Consider the following 18,349-nt stretch of genomic DNA (forward strand, 5'->3'; position numbering starts at 1 on the left):
CTTGAATCCCACATCGTTTTAACTTAAACATTAATCTTTTATGTGGCACCCTGTCAAAAGCCTTTTTAAAGTCAAGATATACCGAGTCGATTTGTTTGCCTTTGTCCAGAGATTCTGTCCAGTCATTCAGTGTTTCTAACAGCTGCGAAATCTGTGGACCTCCCTTTAATGAATCCATGTTGTGAGGACGATATAGTGCCACACTCAACTCATCTTGACAAAGAGAATCTGAAAGAGAGACTATTTAAATAAATCAAGTCAAACATAATTCGTTAATGCAAATTATGTAAGTCACATTTCACTACCCCTCAAAAAGGACTTTCTGGTAATGTTTCACCACATTATTAATTGGATTGAAACTGTCCATCTGAGCTGGTCCTCTTTAAGACGAAATGTGAGGTGTTTGACGAGGAATTTGGCACTCGGCTGAATTAGTTCTCTCAAGCATGATTGAAATAGACATTAAAAGAAAGTGCATGTTTATCAATTACAAGGATCGAAATTTGGCCTATGATTATAAATGGTAATGATTTCATAGGAACAAGAACGAGAAGTTTTTGAAACCATGATTAAATGTTTACAATCGATCCTAGGAAAAATATAAGCTATACGTCGAATAAACTTTATTGAATTGTGCAAATTCAATTCATATAATTTATTTCGTGCTGACCCTGGCAAGTGAGGCGGAGAACTTCCTGTTCATTGACATTTAAGGTGAAAATCGATGATATTTTGTGATTAAAGTAGTTTTTCATCGCTATTCTTGTTATTCCTCAAGTATTTGAGAGTTTCTCGAGTTATTCATTTGTATGAATGAAGTTTCATATCATTTTAAAGGAACGAATTTGCCGATATAAATGTTTTGAGAATTATTCTGATTTTACTTCCGGGTAGCCTGAAAGAAGATGATAAAATGATATGATATTGAATAATTGGTACTAAAGGGTAGCACTTTAATTTGATCCCCCCTAAGCGGCCAGTTCCAGAATTGAGACGTAACTCAAGATTGGTGTTAAGTTGTTAGATTGGTTATAGAACCGAAGTGAACTTAGACTGGTCTTGCTCTTGACTTAATCAAGACGTTAGATTGGGTTTAAAACTGAAATGGTCATAGACTGGGGCCAGGTTTGCTCAAAGGTTGGTTAGAGTTAACCAGTGGATAATTAACATAATGCCATTTATCTGGTTATCTGAAACCAACTTTTGAGCAACTGGCTCCTGGGGCCAGTTGCATAGTTGTGACTTAAGTCCAAAAGTGGTCTTAAATCTTAAGACTGGTCTTAAGTTGTTAGATTGGCTATAGAACTAAGTTGGTCTTAGACTGGTCTTAAGTTTAAGTCACGACTGTGCAACTGGCCCCTGGTTTTAAGTCTAAGCCATGCCATTACTATGGAACCAGACTCTATTGTTTTTAGCTATTTGTTTGTTAGTTTTACGAATGATTTTACCTGTGTTTGAAATATTTTCTAGGTCGCGTGGACACATCACTGCAGCACAATGTCGGACTCGTCTCCGTTCCATCACACGGATTACCCGAGTGATTACGATCCGTTACACACGTCAAACTACGACCCGTCGTTCACAGCCGACATCAGCAACAAAATGAGAATTCCCGAAAAACTGTCGATGAACGAAGGACACGTTAATGGCCTTTCCAACGCAACGACGACAAAAACGTCTGAAAACGAGGAACGGATGAGGGTGATTCAGAATTCGGCGAGGGACATGCAGGTTCCGGAACGTATATTACTAGCAGGTAATAAATAAATGAATATATTTAATTTGTCCAACGGGCGACTTATCTGGTAGTTCTATCTAGTACGTGCTGTAGCGCGTCTACAAATACAGTCAGGTCGAACTTCAGATTTTCATAGATGTGGAAGAAAAATAGTCCCTGGGAATATTTTGAAATTCGTCAGTTATAACCATTGTTTATCATCGTTAGTATAGTGGGTCCAGTTCCACAGTTCTGAGTTAATATTTTTAACTCTGAGTTAACTGACACATGTGATACTTGGTCCTGGTAGTCACCCAGATAGAGGATCTACCCCTAGGGATAACTTTGATACTCAGTCTATGAAACCAGGCCCAGGACTTGTTGGCAGTTCCGTATTATGGTGGCGATGAAAGTGTTGACCTTAGTCCCTGGTGTCACAGAGTAATTCCATCCTGGGTTTTCAGGTCGCACTGATTGAGGTTAACCCTTTCAGTGCGTCTACACCCCAGTGCGGTGTACGAATCAGTGATGGATTTTGCTAGTACACTGCACTGCGGTGTAATGATGTAATTAGTAATTAGTAATTATCTCTGTTGAAAGATGGCTGCACCTGTCAAACATAGTGAAATATTATTCACTAACGATGCACCGCACCGCGGTGTAGATGCACTATAGTGCTATTCCCGTTATTCAACACACTAGGATGGAATTTTTCAGAATTTTCAAATTATCTTCAGCACTATAGGGTATCACCACGGAAAGGGTTAAGAATTTGTAATTCATTTCATTATCTTACCCCTTTCAGTGCGTCTACACCGCAGTGCGGTGTATTGATTTAATAAGTAATTACTAATTATCTCTCTTGAAAGATGGCAGCACCTGTCAAACATAGCTAAATATTAGTAACTAACGATACACCGCACCATGGTGTAGACGCACTATAGTGGTATTCCCGTTATTCAACACACTAGGGTGGAATTTTTCAGAATTTTCAAATTATCTTCAGCACTAAAGGGTATTAATTAGCCAGCACTGAAAGGTTTAAAGGTTCCCTGAGCCACTCAGCAAGAACAACAAGACGCCAAAAAATTCATCGAATTCCCTCACTTTTCCGTGCGTGCAGTGCAGGGAAAAATAAATCCAGAATTCAATGATATTTCCGATTCGTAAGAACCCCGAAAATTGGGCTTTAATGCTGCAAAAAATATAAATAAATGAAATAAAAGTCTATAGCTGCTAAAGAAAAGCTTTTTAACACCTCGAAAATTGACTGAAGACACAGTGCCTGCTAAAACTAAAACAAATTTCAAAAAAATTTCAAAATTAGCCAGCACTGAAAGGGTTAAACTAATAATTTGTTTTTGTGTGGTCAATTTTTAGGTTCTGATCATCATATAGGGTTGAAAGAATCGTCGCGAGATCAGATGAATCTAGATTTCACGGGTCTGTCGTCGTATCAATACGTCGGACTCGAGACGCCGCCGCGTATTCTGAAACTCGACGATGTCAACTATCCGAGTTTAGACGACGAACTCGCCGACCGCAGCAAAGACAGTTCACAGTTTAATCACAGTTTACAAAACGGTTTCGTCAATTTGGACGATTCTAGTCACGAAGAGTTCATCCCGCGAAGGTAGAACTATTTCTCTTGAAGTTGGAAATTTAATCATTGTTTTTTCAAGGCTCGATTGAAATGCTATTCAATGCTAATCAAGAGAGTATCTTCTCAGGATAACAAGATTAATCCATTGAATCAAAAATCCGGATATAATTTCATTTCAATCTTTAGTGTCCCAACAAAATATCCTTTAGATCCTCTGGATAATACCAAAATCGAGCCTTGGTTTCACAGTGGAGCCACATTTGATGTGAGATTTAGATATGGGGGGGTGCTGTAATAGATATTGATTGAATTTAAGAAGGGAATTTAACGAATCTTGGCAAAAATCCCGATTAAAACTTCTGAGAATACAGATAGGCTATTGACAAAGTGAAAAATTAATAAATTGTTAATGTTTTAAACCTAGAATTTTCTCCAATAATCTACCGCATATTCACTCGGGGAATTTTGTGTAATAACATGGATAAATTGAGGGAAAACTCTGGGAATTTGTTAATGAAGGCGAACAGTCAGTCTACTGGCCTGATAAACTAAAGTTAAACTAAAAAACTAAAGTTAAACTAAAATGTTTGGTGTAATTGCCATAGGTTACTTCATGTTTTCAATGAGGACAACAATTCAAACTTAACTGTTTTAGGCTTAAACTTTTTCGTGAATCTGCATGGTGTAGTAATTGTGATATTATCTATATGTTTCAGCGTGACGCCTCCGTTGATGCCGTTCACGCCCGGAATGACGGCGAGCGACGTTCTACTCGGTCAGGGAGACGATGATAATCTACTCCTGAAACGTCACGTTTTACGCCTGACTCGACATGTCGCGCATTTACAGAAAGAGAATCAGAAACGTTCTCAACGCGAACTCGTTTTATACCCGCTAATCGTCGGATATATCTTCGTTCAAGTGGCTCGTTGGTTCTTCTCGAGTCGACGATATTAAACTCGGTTCTGAAATCAGGAACGGTGGTTCTTTTCAAGTGAGCGATATTAAACTCTGTTCTAAAAACATGAAACTCATGAAGTGCGACTTAGAAAGGACTCTTTAGGACTGGGTTCCGCAGTTGAAGACCCAGTGCCGCAGACGTGGGCCAAATTCTACTGTTCTGGATCCTGTTCCACAATTCTGGACTCGGTTACACAGTTCTGGATCCACATCCACAGTTCTGGATCCAGTTCCACAGTTCTGAACTCAGTTCCACAGTTCTGGATCCAGTTCCATAGTTCTGGATCCAGTTCCACAGTTCTGGATCCACATCCACAGTTTTCGATCCAGTTCCACAGTTCTGGATCCACATCCACAGTTTTCGATCTAGTTCCACAGTTCTGGATCCACATCCACAGTTTTCGATCTAGTTCCACAGTTCTGGATCCAGTTCCACAGTTTTCTGGACTCAAACTAACTCGGATCTGTGACAAAATGAACAAAAATTTTTTCTAAGGCTCTCTCACTTGCACTAGATAAATTGTTGTGTCGTATTTCATAAATGTATTTTGATGTCAAATCTAAAACTAATTGTATTTATAATGAATGTTGAGATTATTACTATGATTTTTGTTATTCAATAAGAAAAAAACATAAACCTATAAACCTGGACTGCGACCCAGTTCCACAGTGTGGTGAGTTCGAGTTAACTCATCGTGCAATTAACTCATTTATTAACTTAATTTAAACTGTGGAACTGTGTGTGGGATATTAGCGAGGGGGCCATAAACGAGTGGGTCGTCTATGGGTGTGGGTGTATATGGGATGAGGGGGTTAGTGAAGTTGGATTAGGGGGATTAGTAGCCTATAGCTGCTGCTGATGCCAGATTTAAGGCTTTAATCCCTGGTTCTCCAAAGAAAAGCTTTTAAATCTAAATTGTAAATAAGATATATGGAAAAAAAAATAAATAAGGAAGTTTTTTTTTAAATAATATGTATTGATAATTTTAGTATTCTTAGGATCAGAGGATTTTCGCAACAAATTTTTTCGAATACAAGGAGCAAAGAAAAACTGGATGTCCCTGCCTTAGTCTCACAGTTCAGGATCTATAGTCTCGCTGTTTCCAGACCAACTATCCACAATTCAGGTTTCAATTCCACAGTTCTGAACCGATAAACCAATATCAACAAGTTTTGAACCCAATTCCAGTTTCCAGACCCAGTTCCACTGTTTCTGTATCGAAAACTCGGCCATTTCAACCATGGACGCGCAGCTGGTTTGAGTGTCTGCTCTATCATACAAATATTGGAAGCCTAGACCCATGCCTGGCCCTACGGTGTTGGTCGTACCAAACAGGCATGGGACCATGTGGCGCCCATGTACTCACTGTCCCGGACCCAAAATGATCGCGTGATCGGTGTTGTCGTACAGTATTTAGTCCCAAGTGTTCGTTAAGCCTAGCGCACATCGACACTGCGATTGGAGACAACTAGTTGCTACCGAACGATTACCCCGCGCACATCGAAATCTAGTTACAACCGGTCAGTTGCAGCAACTGCATGACGCGTGTCGTTCGTCGAGATCCAGAGCGCGCACATCGACGGATATGACTGCGATTGAGTACAACCAGTTGCTCAAAAGTAGAACATGGGCAACTGGCTGGAACTGGAGATAGATCGACGCTTACCGATCGTAAGCTCGCTCACATCGACACATTCGAGCAACTGATCGTATCCAGCCAGTTCCTCTCATGCGCCGAAAACTGTCTTGCAACTAGTTGTCTCCAATCGCAGTGTCGATGTGCGCTAGGCTTTAGTAGTAGGTCGTCACTGGACATACGTGAGACTGGACGACTGGGCGTGGAAGTACTCGTATCCACAGTATCAAGTGAACCTATTTTGCGATCAAAGGTCAGAGGGGCAGACCGCATGACTAATCGGGGTCAATTCACATATTCACCACTTGTTTATAAATAAAACGCATTAATATTTCTATTGGTATAGACTATATTTATTTGTGTAATTGTCTCAATGAAATATATCTAACAAAACTGAATGCTAAAAACTAATACGGTATAGGAGCCTTTGTTTGCGACCTGTACGAGTTCTATTCTATATAGACCCCACGAGACCGGTCGATCGCGGTCCTGGAATAAACACACGACACCACCGCGCGAAGAGAAAAAATATTCGTTTATTCACTTTCTGTCGCTACTCTATGCGTATATATGACTCGGGAGGCTCGTTACTAGTACAACCGAAATAACAAAAAGCTTTTTCTTTGCGTGTGACGCAGTGTCGTCGCAGGAAAGATGCGAATTCGCAGGATATAATGGACTCAATCAGTTTCAAATGGCGAAAACATGAAATAACTATGACGGTCACCATGTTTCATTTTTACGCAATTTGGTTAATTAAAAAGTTGATTCCATGTCGAATTCGGGGTGAAATTCAAATCACACTCGTGGATCTGGGCAAGTCTCGAAAGGCGTCGGACGTCAAACGTGCGTAAATCTATGAACTCTATCGGTCTGGCCTATAACAGTTATTAAAAAAGCCCGCAGTTATTGGTGGTTTTTACCACCCACTAAAAAGTGTTAATCGCACCGGTGCTGTTATACTGACACTGTTGGGAGCTGCTTAGAGGCGCATTGATACAATTACTAAACGAAATGTGAATTTCTTCTGGGATTCAATTTCGCGTATTATGAGAGATACTTGTAACAGTCGACTGGTCGTTCGTGCAGGACTCGAGAAATAGTTGGAACAATGACTGAGAGAGGAATGTTTAACTCTACATATGGAAATTAATGATCACAGACCTACTTATTAGACAAGTTTTTTATTCTAAATTCAAATGAAAGATTGCTGATTGTTGATTCGTTGTGTTTTGTTCGTTAGCGATGTTTGGCCTGTGAGAAACTGAGGTCCAAACCCGCGACATAGATGCGAATAAATTCTATTCGAATGTATTAATTAACGATTATCGGATCGACCGCTCTGACAGGGACCGCGCTCTGAACTCTCTTCGATATCGGAAAACGATATTTAAAAAAAAAAGAAACAGTCTGGAATTTTAATTTCGAAACCAATTTGAATCTAATTCTCGATAGCCCGATCGAGTTAGATATATAGGCTACACCATGCGTGTGTTAGAATGCAATATAAGTGAATAAGTTGGTATCGGATATTCCATCAACTCCGTGTTGGACTGTTCACACAAGGTTTGTATCCGGTTTTTATGAAATGATTATCAATTATTTTGAGATTTGGTTTTACCGATATAACATATAAAGACCGCGGTGAATGTATTTCTTTGTGGTTTTGACGTTGAACGATTTCGTTGATATTTTCTGTCGCTAACACAAGCATCATTTTGTTATCGAAGGAAACGAAATTCTTTCCTACGTTTCTATTCAGGGCTCCAAGTTTCACGTTTCAGATGAAAAATGATTCCTGGGTACATTTTGAAATACGTGTTATTACCATGGTTACTCATTGTTACTATGTTGGTTGTCGACCAGGTTGAGGTTAGGGCTAACTTTGATATCCAGTCTATGAAACCAGGCCCAGGTTAAGAATTTAGGGGCCTACCCCTGGGGGGTAACTTTGATACCCCAGTCTATGTGACCCTGAAGATGCCTATTTTAGGACCTGAGATTAAACCCCCATTTTTATATTTCTTTTTTCGAAAACCAAAACCCGGTAAATCGCCTGGCACTATATATATATATTCTCAAAAATGTTTTGAAATATTTTTTTCTCACAAAAAATTCAGCGCCCATGCACAGCACAATCTCCGTGACCGGGAATATCTAAACATTCATCAATATCCGCGCGGGTTCTATTAGTATCGAATATGTATTATATACATTTGAATGGTATAATTATTTTCTGTCAAAAACAAGTTTACCCTTAAGCTGTCTGTCCATTCATTCAGTAGTTTGTCCCATTTTCTATTACAGCCGAATGCACCGTATTTCATTCAGTAATGATTTTTCACCTTACAAATATATATATATATATATATATATATATATATATATATATATATATATATATATATATATATATATATATATATATATATATATATATATATATATATATATATATATATATATATATATATATATATATATATATATATATATATATATATATATATATATATATATATATATATATATATATATTTATATATATTTATATAGAGGGAGAGGTGGAAACTATGTTTCTCCTTATGGGAAAAAAATGCAACAGATCAAAACTTAAATCGAATAAGGTTATTATTGGAAGTTGTATGAATATCTATTTTTTCTAATTCTAAACGTGAATTTTACCACATTCAAATTGCTCTAGTTCGCTTGCCTGCCTATGATCCACCCCCTAAACCAGTCGTTCACATCGAGAACTGGGTCATTTGCGCGGTTTATGGCTGAGATTCAACATCAGCTTAAGACCATCTTATAGTTCTATAGCTTACAGTTATCAGTAAACCCAATCTAACGTGTTGAATGCCACTTAAGAATCGAATGCCACTTAAGAATTGAATGCCACTTAAGGGCTGGAGTCACGTCGTGCAACCCTAACACCTACTGTAGCACTCGAAGTGCCGCTAGGAACAACTTGAGGACTTGAGGACCTGGCAACGCCTATTATGGCAAGCAATTATCCACCAGGTGGCGATTGTGTGAAGTCCGTATTCAATGGGTAATGGGGACCTGGTGCAGCATCTACTGCGGCAAGTAAGGATCCGCTAGGTGCGCTATAGTGAGCCTTCCGATGCGTTAATCTCTTTAATTCGACGATGTTTTGATATTCGGCAACGTAACGGCTAAATATCTGGATACTCTTCCGAAATTATATTATTATTGCTGCAACCTTAGTGTAATGTTTGTGATAATACTAAAAGATAAAATAACCAATACCAGATCAGAGCAGTGGTAGATTTAGGGTACCTCACATGCCTCAGACGAGTAACTCAAAATCTGAAATGCCCTTTTTGGAGACGCTGAAAAATTCGAAATGAATTTTAATACTTTTCCCAGGCAAAATTACCTGAGCATGCGCCTCGAACAATTGTTTTCTTCAATCGTACGCATTGAGTAAAAACAAAATGGTTGAAAGTGACTTTACTGTGCATTGGACTTGCTTCCTTTTGGTGAGTCAGTCTCGGTCAGAATTAGACCCCGATATAGATTTGTCAGACGGTATTTATTTATTAGGTAATATATAATCGAATTTTAAAAAGTAGGCACTATAGCGCACTTAAAGCGTCAAGCACCGTCACTAATTCCACCGCCAATACATATCATTACTCTTATTGTGATAATTCCTCAATTCTAGTTTTATTAGTCGAAGCTCAATCATTATGCGTATATGTTTAGTGTCGTAATTTGGTCGTATAATAGCCGCGCGGTCGTCAAATTTATGGCGTCGTAATTCGTAAATGCTGCGAGATTTTTGCTCCTGAAAACAAAAAACCGTTTTTATCAGACACACTTTCTCGACCGGTTTTTACCACACGCTTTCAATATTTACGACGTACATTTATACTAGTATGTTTTTGTCAATAATGAAAAATATACGGTCGTAGCGAACGTAATCTTGTCTAAAACATTTATTGAACGTGTGTTTTGTATTTCTTTTCAGCGGATCGCAGTTTTCAAAGCGTCGACTTTACGAATGTAATGATTAAATGGTAACACGGGGATGAGGATTAGGGGCACACGTCACGTGGTGTCGATGCTCGTATAGTATGAGTATTGATTTCGGGGGCTTTACGTATCCCCACCATCGCCGCCGTCGTCGCAGCCGATGCAATTCTACACCCGGCGAAAACGCGCCCCCTATATTCACCGACCAGTTACTGAAAACGATGACCTTCACCTTTCATCCGCCGGAAGACGATAGCAAAGAATCTGACGATTCAACGCGCCTCTGTGACGTCATAAAGTCGGCTCCGTTCGGATCGATGAAGCTACAATTCCCACAAACCGACGTTTCGACCGGTACTTCCGGTGTTGCGCCTTTGGCGGGCAAAGTGCACAAATCTACGCAAGTCGTTTGCGAACGCCGCCTGGCGACGATTCTCGAAAACGATCCTCGTAATAGCGATAATGAATTGATGAAATCACACGTGTTTTTACGAGATCACGGCGTCCAGACATCTAAACGACAATTCAATAGAGGGCGCTGCTATTCGGCGGCTGATGCGGACGATGTCGATGATGACGGTGTAGAGGTAAGCGCGCTTACCGACGACATAGAATCATCGCCTGTTTCAAGGTCATTCAATGAAGGACCGAATTCTAGCGGATGTCGCAAACAAAGGGTTAATAGTAATGCGATTCAACGTAAACTGGCCACAGTTATTCAACCTGATCATCAACTGTTGGATATCAACAAATCGTGGGACGCTATCGAGAAAACGTGGGACACGCGTCTCGTGGGCGCTGATCCCTTCGACTCGCCTCCCGCGAGGGCTTCGTCCACGCATCACCATAACGGTATCGGTGATCGTCACGAACTAATACCTCCTAGTTTCAGTAAGGGGTACATATCACCGAACTGGTCGCCGATTCTAGCGCGAAAGAAAATCGCCGTTACGCCAACGTCGCCTGCCAGAGACGGTTCGGCTGGTAGTTCGTCGTCGCAGACGTCCGATAGAGGCAGCGCCGACCGGTCAGAATCACCCGTATCGGAATCGTCAGAAGATGAGGTTACAGTGATCGAAGTGATGCCGCCCTCTGGTGGCGATACCGAGGATATGGATAAACTGAAAGAACTAACGAATAGGTTGAATTTGGTGACGAGACGCCCGAGTTACGTGCAGTGGAAACAACAGTATATAGACACCCCGTGGGCGTCTCATTGGCGTTCAAGCGCCGATATGGAAACCCAGAAACGATCGCGTAAATCCCTAGATGAAGGTAGACTCAGGAAACTGGACGAGAATATCGATATGTTAAAACAGGAATTGGTAAGTATTAAAATCGATGATTAGATATAAGAATTAATCGGGATTCGAACCCAGGTCTCTTCTTCCAATGGTGGCAAACTCAGGGAACTAAGTGAAATGTATGTTGTAGAATGAAGTGGTAATTATTGTAATATATAAAATAATGTAAGGGCTGGGGTTCGGTGGCGTACGTTGAAGGTTGACCATCACTAGACCAATCGAGCTTTCATGTCGGTTATACAGCTTGATATCGTCTCTATACACATCCTCGCTTGCCAGGGTTTAACCTCCCACCGTAGCTCACTGGCCGCACACCCTTCATTGGTTTATTACATTGCCCTAGATTTCTTGGACGGACAGGTTTCCGCTCAGCGTCAACTTATCCATTTATTTTACCAACTCGCCATACTCGAGTACCCAACTCGGCTCATTTCGAGTCGAGTTACCAACGCGTTTTAAGATGGCGCCTATGGCGAGTGCGTTCGTCGTTAGATGAACAAACAAAATGATAGTTAATTCAAGTTACGATAGTGTCATTAACTTAAGGTGATTCGATTTGTACCACGTGATCATACGCGGCTGTCTAACGCGAGTTAACCGAGTTGCTTAAATAAAAAACGCCTCAAGAAATGTTGGGCGGTGTAAAAGAAGAGTGAAGATGGTCACTGTATAATATTTCATTCAATGTATATTTCTTGTATCTAATCGCTCTACTTCAGTCGGGTATGCGTGAACAGGACCGCGCGATGGCCAAACAGCTAATCGAGATCCGTCGTCGAATCTATCAGTTCAAACTGGAACGCAGCTGCGACGAACATCAGGAGATGTTGGACGACGTTCAAGACGAACTTGAAGAACTCGTTGAAACCGATAAAATTTCTGACCTCGTCGAAATTCCGATCGATCGCGTCATGGCGATGCCTTTACGTCAACACGGAATTACCCGTATGCACATCAGCCGCAGACGATTCTCCGTGTTTTAGTGCCTGTGAACCCCACAAACGCTTAACTGTGGTGGCAATTGAGGATTCCACTTGTGGCAAGTGAGGATGATCCACTAGGTGTCGCTAGTGCCAGTTGTACATCAACTACTGCGGCGATAGAGGATTCCACTTGTGGCAAGTGAGGTTCCATCAGGTGTCGCTAGTTTGCAGTAGGACATTAAAATTACTGCGGCAATAGAGGATTGCACTTGTGGCAAGTGATGATCTGCAAGGTTCGCTAGTGTGCAGTAATAGACTAAAGCGGTAATAGGGGATTCTACTTGAGGCAAGTGAGGATCCACCAGGTGTCGCTTGTGTGCATAATCAAATTGAAAATTGTGTTTTAGTGTTTATCATTTTATTTTGTTTCATTCGTTTTTTCTTAATAAATAAATATTATATACATTTTAACTATATGGTATTTACTCGAGTTAGTTGAGTTACAGTTTCATGTTCGTGTTGTTGAGTTACAGGACATCGCTACTGTGGCTAGTGAGAATCCGCTAGGGGCGCTGGTGTGCATACTCGCTGTTACTCTGGGTCCGCTACGGGTGTAGTATATAACTTGCGCTTACTCGAGTATCCGGTGGGGTATAGGGGTGCTAATGTTAATGGCTCGGTATTGCTGTGGCAATCGAAGATCCACCAGGGGCGCTTGTGTGTAGTCTACGATAAAAACCTAACCTTACTTTAAAATCTCAACACAGATATCGGAAAAACGAAAAACATCTTTTACACAGTCACAATGAACGTATATTATTTTGTTGCGCATACATATAGTTTCGTAAAGCCAATGGCCGGTCCGCCCCATTTTTTGGCAACAGTGTTCCATGTTTTGAGCGCTGTTTGCGGCTGTCCGGGCATCAACGGCCAAAAACCGTTCAGATTCGCGCTCGTACAATTATTAAACCACCATCCACCGCCGTAATCCGAGGCGCAGTTCGATTCCGGAGACTGGTCGTTATCTCTGTCATACGTACTGAAATACATATTGTAAATCGACGTATTTTCACCCCCCGCGAACAACGCGTCGCCCCAATTCTTGAATCGTAAATCGCTCACGTCCAGCGCGGACTGGTTCAAGCTGATTCGATAGTTGTTCGATTCGTCCTCGACGAGTAGGTTATCGTAGAAAATTTTCTTCGAAATCGAGTGATTCGTTTTAGCATGCAGCTCGACGCATAGCGTGTAGGCGCGACCGTTCGTCACCAGTTTATGAAGTGTTTCTAATCCCAGCCACATGGAGTCGCCACTAGTATTAAACCCGTCTTTGTATTCGGCCCAGGATTTGTTAAAGTTATCGGAATCGTTGAACGTTCGCTTGCTCAACATCGTGCAGCCCATACTGCGAATGTAGCAGGTACAACGGACGAAAACGAGGCTGTCCGCAGCGCCACCTGGTCGTATGTATTGCCAATAGGAACCGTCAGATCGCACATGCGCATTGCAGTAATCCTCGCAGCCTAGAAAGAGATCGTTACGCATATATTAGGTTTGGTGGAGGATTCCACTGCGGGGTGCTTCGTTCGATCTTACCTTGGGCGAGTTTTTCACATCTCTGTCCCGTCCAACCTGGGGAACAGTTAATGCACAGTCGCTTCTTCGCAACGTATCGACCGCCATTCAAACAAAATCCAGGCTTGAAAAAAATTACGAGATTTCAATATGGCAATCGGGCAGCTATATCACATTATCAGTTTTTATTGAAAATGGGCGAACGAACGAACGGGCTCTCAGAAACGATTTCTTCTTAGATTGAATATGAATACGGTAAGCATCTAAAATGGAAATCGAGGTTTGAGAAAAGTTACTAGATTATCAATATGGTAACCAGGCAGCCATAGTACATAGCCATAAGCATTACGTGAACTTTCACAATATTCTGTCTTAGATAAAGTACACGAATGCAAAAAGTCGTCCAACACTGAAATTCAGGCTTTAGAACTAATCGATTTACAATATGGCAATCAGGCAGCTAAATCGCATTTATCCAATGGAACCAACGAGAGTGGAAATTTGTTCAAAGTTGCACGATGAGTTTTCTAAATATAAAAATGGAATATATGTAGTAAGTAATATGTAGTATATGGACTAAGATTTGAACCTTATCACCCCCCCCCCCTGTCCCGAAACCACCCTCACGCTCCGTTCACAAACTCACCGGAGCTTCCTCGTAATATACAAACGCAGGAGCCGTAATTAGTTCACTACAGTTTTGATTATTCATCTGACGATTCCCTAGAATGCAAACCGTTTCTCCGTAGCCAAACCCGGTACAAGTCGCCATTCTGCTACACTGACGAGCGCACTGAAATTCCGACGTAGCAGTCCGAGTTATCGTTACTGTCACGTCCGGTGCGTAGTCCGTACCGCATTTAGAATGTCGCGTGTAATGGTTGACGTATTGGTGCACGTTCTCGTGTCCGGTGCAGACGAAAATTAAACATTTCAGTAAAATTAGTTTCAGATTTGTTCCGAATATAAATTTCGCCATGCCTGATTCCCTCTCGACGGTTCCCAACTACACTGGGTTTTGCTGACGACGAATCGAGCGCTCGAGTTGTTTTTTCCCTTGCGATGACGCACTTTTAGGGTTTAATAGTCTACTATCATGGCAAGGAGACCTAAAAATATGAAATAACGAGCACGCAACATTGCAATTAGCAGGAAACATTTTAGTAGTAGTAACTACAAGTGCTAAAGTATAAAAGGTTGAATTATACATTGTTGTTGATTGTATTCAAACAGATAGGAAGGACTTGCATAAAAAACTAGATGAATCGCATAGTATAGTATAATCTAAATAGTCTAATCTAAATGGTCTAATCTAAATCAATAGTGCCACACTCATAATAAATCACTCATTTACCCGATGAAGCTACTCAACATTTAGGAAAGCTCTTACTTCAAATAAATATAGTTAACCCAAATATTACTAACTGTCTCTTCGTATCTAAGATTAACTAAACTATGACATCTCGTCTGATGCTACTAACAGCATTAATCACATGCAATGATTAGACTAATGGATGATTAGGAACGTAGTTCAAGGTCGAATTTATTTCGTGGAAAGTATATTAAAGAAAGACAGAGATTAAAGGAGAGAAAAGACGAACAAGTTACCAATAAAATTACACAATTTCTTGCAAAAAGCACAATTATAAAAAGAAAGAGAGAAAAGTAACTTTCTGTTTGAGCTGAGCAAAGCCTTGCAGCCGCAATCGCACGCGACCCTCAGTTTTAAAAAGGGAAACGAAAGAACAAAAGTAAAAGAAATTCAGAATCGATGAATTTCGTAAGTTTTATCATGGACTCTAAAACAGTTTAAGGAGTATGAGTAAGCTGCAAAGTTCAGAAGAAGGGGCAATTATAGCAATTAGGGTTATTACGTTGATAGTTGCTGTCAGATGTTGACCGTCAGGTGCTGCCCCTATATATAATACAAGCGGTGAACACGTGAACTAATTCGACTGCACGATATTCCCACTGCGGCATGCGAGTAATGAATTAGTTCACGTATACACCGTCTACGATATGTAAAGAGGCAGCACTTGACGGTTAAGATTTCAAACTGGTTGCGCTGTTAACGTGATCATAAACACGCTACATAACACAACCGCATTCATCACACCATTTTTTTGTAAAAAAAACAATAAGCGGAACTATTTCTGAATTTATCGCGGTCTGAATTCAGGTTGATCCGCTTAAGAAGTGGGGTCTCAACATCTAAATCAGGGTGGCGTAGGCATGGTAACAATGTTCAAGAAGTTTCACAAAATGGAGAGGCTTTCCTCTCTATACAAAATTTGTCAATATCTAAATTTATTGCAATTGTTCTCATCACGTAAATCAATAATCAATAAGCTCTTATCCACACGTCACTCGAGGGTGGAAGTGGAACGCTGTTCGGTGTGTATCAGGATCAGACAAACTTTCTGTCGGAAATTCTCATCGATGTCAACATCGGTTTCGTTAATGGATTTGTTTGCCGATCGATAAGTGCTACTTCCGGTTCTGAACAGCCATTTGTACGAGTGTGCCGGCCACGTGATCACCAGTTTGAATTAACACGGTTCGCATTGTCTCATTATCAGTCGCAACAACGAATTCGGAAATAATGAATTATAATTCCTCGCTTGCCAGGGGATTGGTTGTTGAAACGAACAAGATCGCTTCGACAGTAGGGCAAGCGAGAGACCCCTGGGAAGCGAGGATTAACCACAGATTAGAACTCTGAGGCGCGGCCCATTTCCGTTTGTGAAGGGTTAACTCGAATTGAAATTAGTCTTCAACTCACAACTTTGGAACCTTGGACCACAGTTTTGATCCAGTTAACTCTCCATTAAAATCAGTTCATTTTCAGTAGCTCTGTACACACGGATGGAGTCTAGACATTCACATGAATAAATAATGAATTTTGCCGCTATACGTTTCGTGTTACATTGAAATCAAATACATATATTTGAATTATGTAGTATAGATAGATATATATTTTAAAAGTAGACCTACAAGCACTCGACTACACAAAAACAAAGCCCTCGTCCTAGAGAGAGAGGGGGCATGGGGAGGGGAAGAGGGGAAGAGAGTGGGGGAAGGAGAGATAGAGATAGAGCGGGTGAGAGGAAGGGAAGAGAGTGAGGGAAGGAGAGAGAGAAGAGGGGAGGATAGTGAGGGAAGGAGAGAGAGAGAGATGGGGAGAGAGAGATGGGGAGAGGAGGGGAAGAAAGAGAGTGAGGGAAGGAGAGGGAGAAGGGGAGAGGAGGGGAATGTTATTCGTTATAATCGATTCTCTCAACCAAATTTTAATTTCATTCAATGAAAAATTCCCTCTCCCCCCGGCGAACAGAACAAATAAAATGCAAAATTCCCGGGTTTCGGGGCGCGAGAAATAAACAATCTACACTGGATACAAATTAACTAAATTACCGATGGAAATTGATGAAGTGAGCGCCTATAGCGCGCACGCGTGGATGATGGAATTCAAATTGTCAGCGTAGACGTCGCGAATACAAACACGGACGGCGCTGTGCGTTTCGCTCTGTTCCGCTCTGACAGGTCGTTTGTGATCGGCTGCGGCTCAAAAACTATAGCGCGTGTTTTTGATGGGTTTATTTTTCAAGATTAAACTCCACTCATATCGCACCGCCGCCGCCGCTGCTGCTGCTGCTGCTGCTGATGTTGCTGTGTATCTATTGTTTACCACCTTCCGACACGATCCAATGAAAACACATCGATTTGAAATTTTTCAATTTATCGTTTTAAAGTGGTTTTGAAAATGCACCGTTCGGTAGCCAGAGAGAACGCGTAGTGCAGTGCGTACAGAGCGTGGTGCAATAATAACGAAACTAGCTGCTTGGTGGCCATTTTTGTTCCACCCGGTTAAATTTCCAAGCCCAAGAAGTCAAAGGAGCACCGAGCTTCAATATCAATAATGTTGCCAGAGGTTGCCACGTTGAGTCTGGTCCAACTTTCAAAGTTCCACTGAGCATGTTCAGCTGGCGAGGAATATAACAGGTCGCCTGGTGGCCATTTTGATTCAAGTAAAAACCGTTTTCTAGAAATCGTTTTGCAAATTCTATTTCAGAATGAGTTACATCTTTATTTTGGGCACCGAATTAAACTTTATGCTCACTTGGTCCTGGGATATTATGAGAGTGAACTCAAGTTGGCTGCCTGGTGGCCATTTTTATATCGGTGATATCTATTTTTATATCGGAAACCGCGATCATCAACTAAAGACCGCGAGCATCATAAAACTAAATCTCCATATTTTATTAAACTCATTTCTCTTGCTGACCCTTTCACTGTAAACCCAACCCTTTTACTGTGAAATAACCCCTTTCTGTAAACTTACCCCCTTTACTATTAACTTACCCGCTTACTGTTGGCGATTGGTGATGTTCGATTGAAAGACTCGTAAATGGTGGCGCCGGAATCACTGACACCTGACTCTTAAGTTTCGCGGACGTTGAGATTTATTCCCGATCAAACAAAACAAAATACTTCAAATCGTTCGAATCAAGCGAATATTTCAATTTCCAATCATTCAACTGCGCAATAGGACAACTAGAAAATACGTTCGTTCACTATTTGAGTCCGTGTTTTAGCCGTAGAAAATACTAAATTCAGACAGAAAAAAAGAA

At 40.9% G+C, this 18,349-nt stretch overlaps 3 protein-coding genes across 3 annotated transcripts; 2 read left to right on the forward strand and 1 right to left on the reverse strand.

Annotated features, from left to right (window-relative positions):
- The first annotated feature begins 676 nt into the window (after positions 1-676).
- Positions 677-5,230, forward strand: LOC141909710 (mitochondrial fission factor-like). Its single transcript, XM_074800293.1, has 4 exons — positions 677-714; positions 1,471-1,756; positions 3,098-3,350; positions 4,037-5,230. Exons 2-4 carry the CDS (start codon positions 1,498-1,500, stop codon positions 4,275-4,277), a joined length of 753 nt encoding a protein of 250 aa, XP_074656394.1. The 5' UTR covers positions 677-714; positions 1,471-1,497; the 3' UTR covers positions 4,278-5,230.
- Positions 5,231-10,020: 4,790 nt separating this feature from the next.
- Positions 10,021-12,376, forward strand: LOC141910399 (uncharacterized). Its single transcript, XM_074801137.1, has 2 exons — positions 10,021-11,244; positions 11,943-12,376. The coding sequence occupies exons 1-2, from the start codon at positions 10,021-10,023 to the stop codon at positions 12,204-12,206; spliced, it is 1,488 nt and encodes a 495-aa protein (XP_074657238.1). The 3' UTR covers positions 12,207-12,376.
- A 240-nt stretch (positions 12,377-12,616) lies between these two features.
- Positions 12,617-14,575, reverse strand: LOC141909750 (fibrinogen-like protein 1-like protein). The gene is made up of 3 exons (XM_074800350.1): positions 14,368-14,575; positions 13,743-13,845; positions 12,617-13,669 (listed from the first exon to the last, which is right to left on the reverse strand). The coding sequence occupies exons 1-3, from the start codon at positions 14,491-14,493 to the stop codon at positions 12,963-12,965; spliced, it is 936 nt and encodes a 311-aa protein (XP_074656451.1). The 5' UTR covers positions 14,494-14,575; the 3' UTR covers positions 12,617-12,962.
- Between the last annotated feature and the right edge of the window lie 3,774 nt (positions 14,576-18,349).

This window comes from Tubulanus polymorphus, chromosome 8, assembly GCF_964204645.1.
Source record: "Tubulanus polymorphus chromosome 8, tnTubPoly1.2, whole genome shotgun sequence".
NCBI classification, from domain to species: Eukaryota; Metazoa; Nemertea; class Palaeonemertea; order Tubulaniformes; family Tubulanidae; genus Tubulanus; species Tubulanus polymorphus.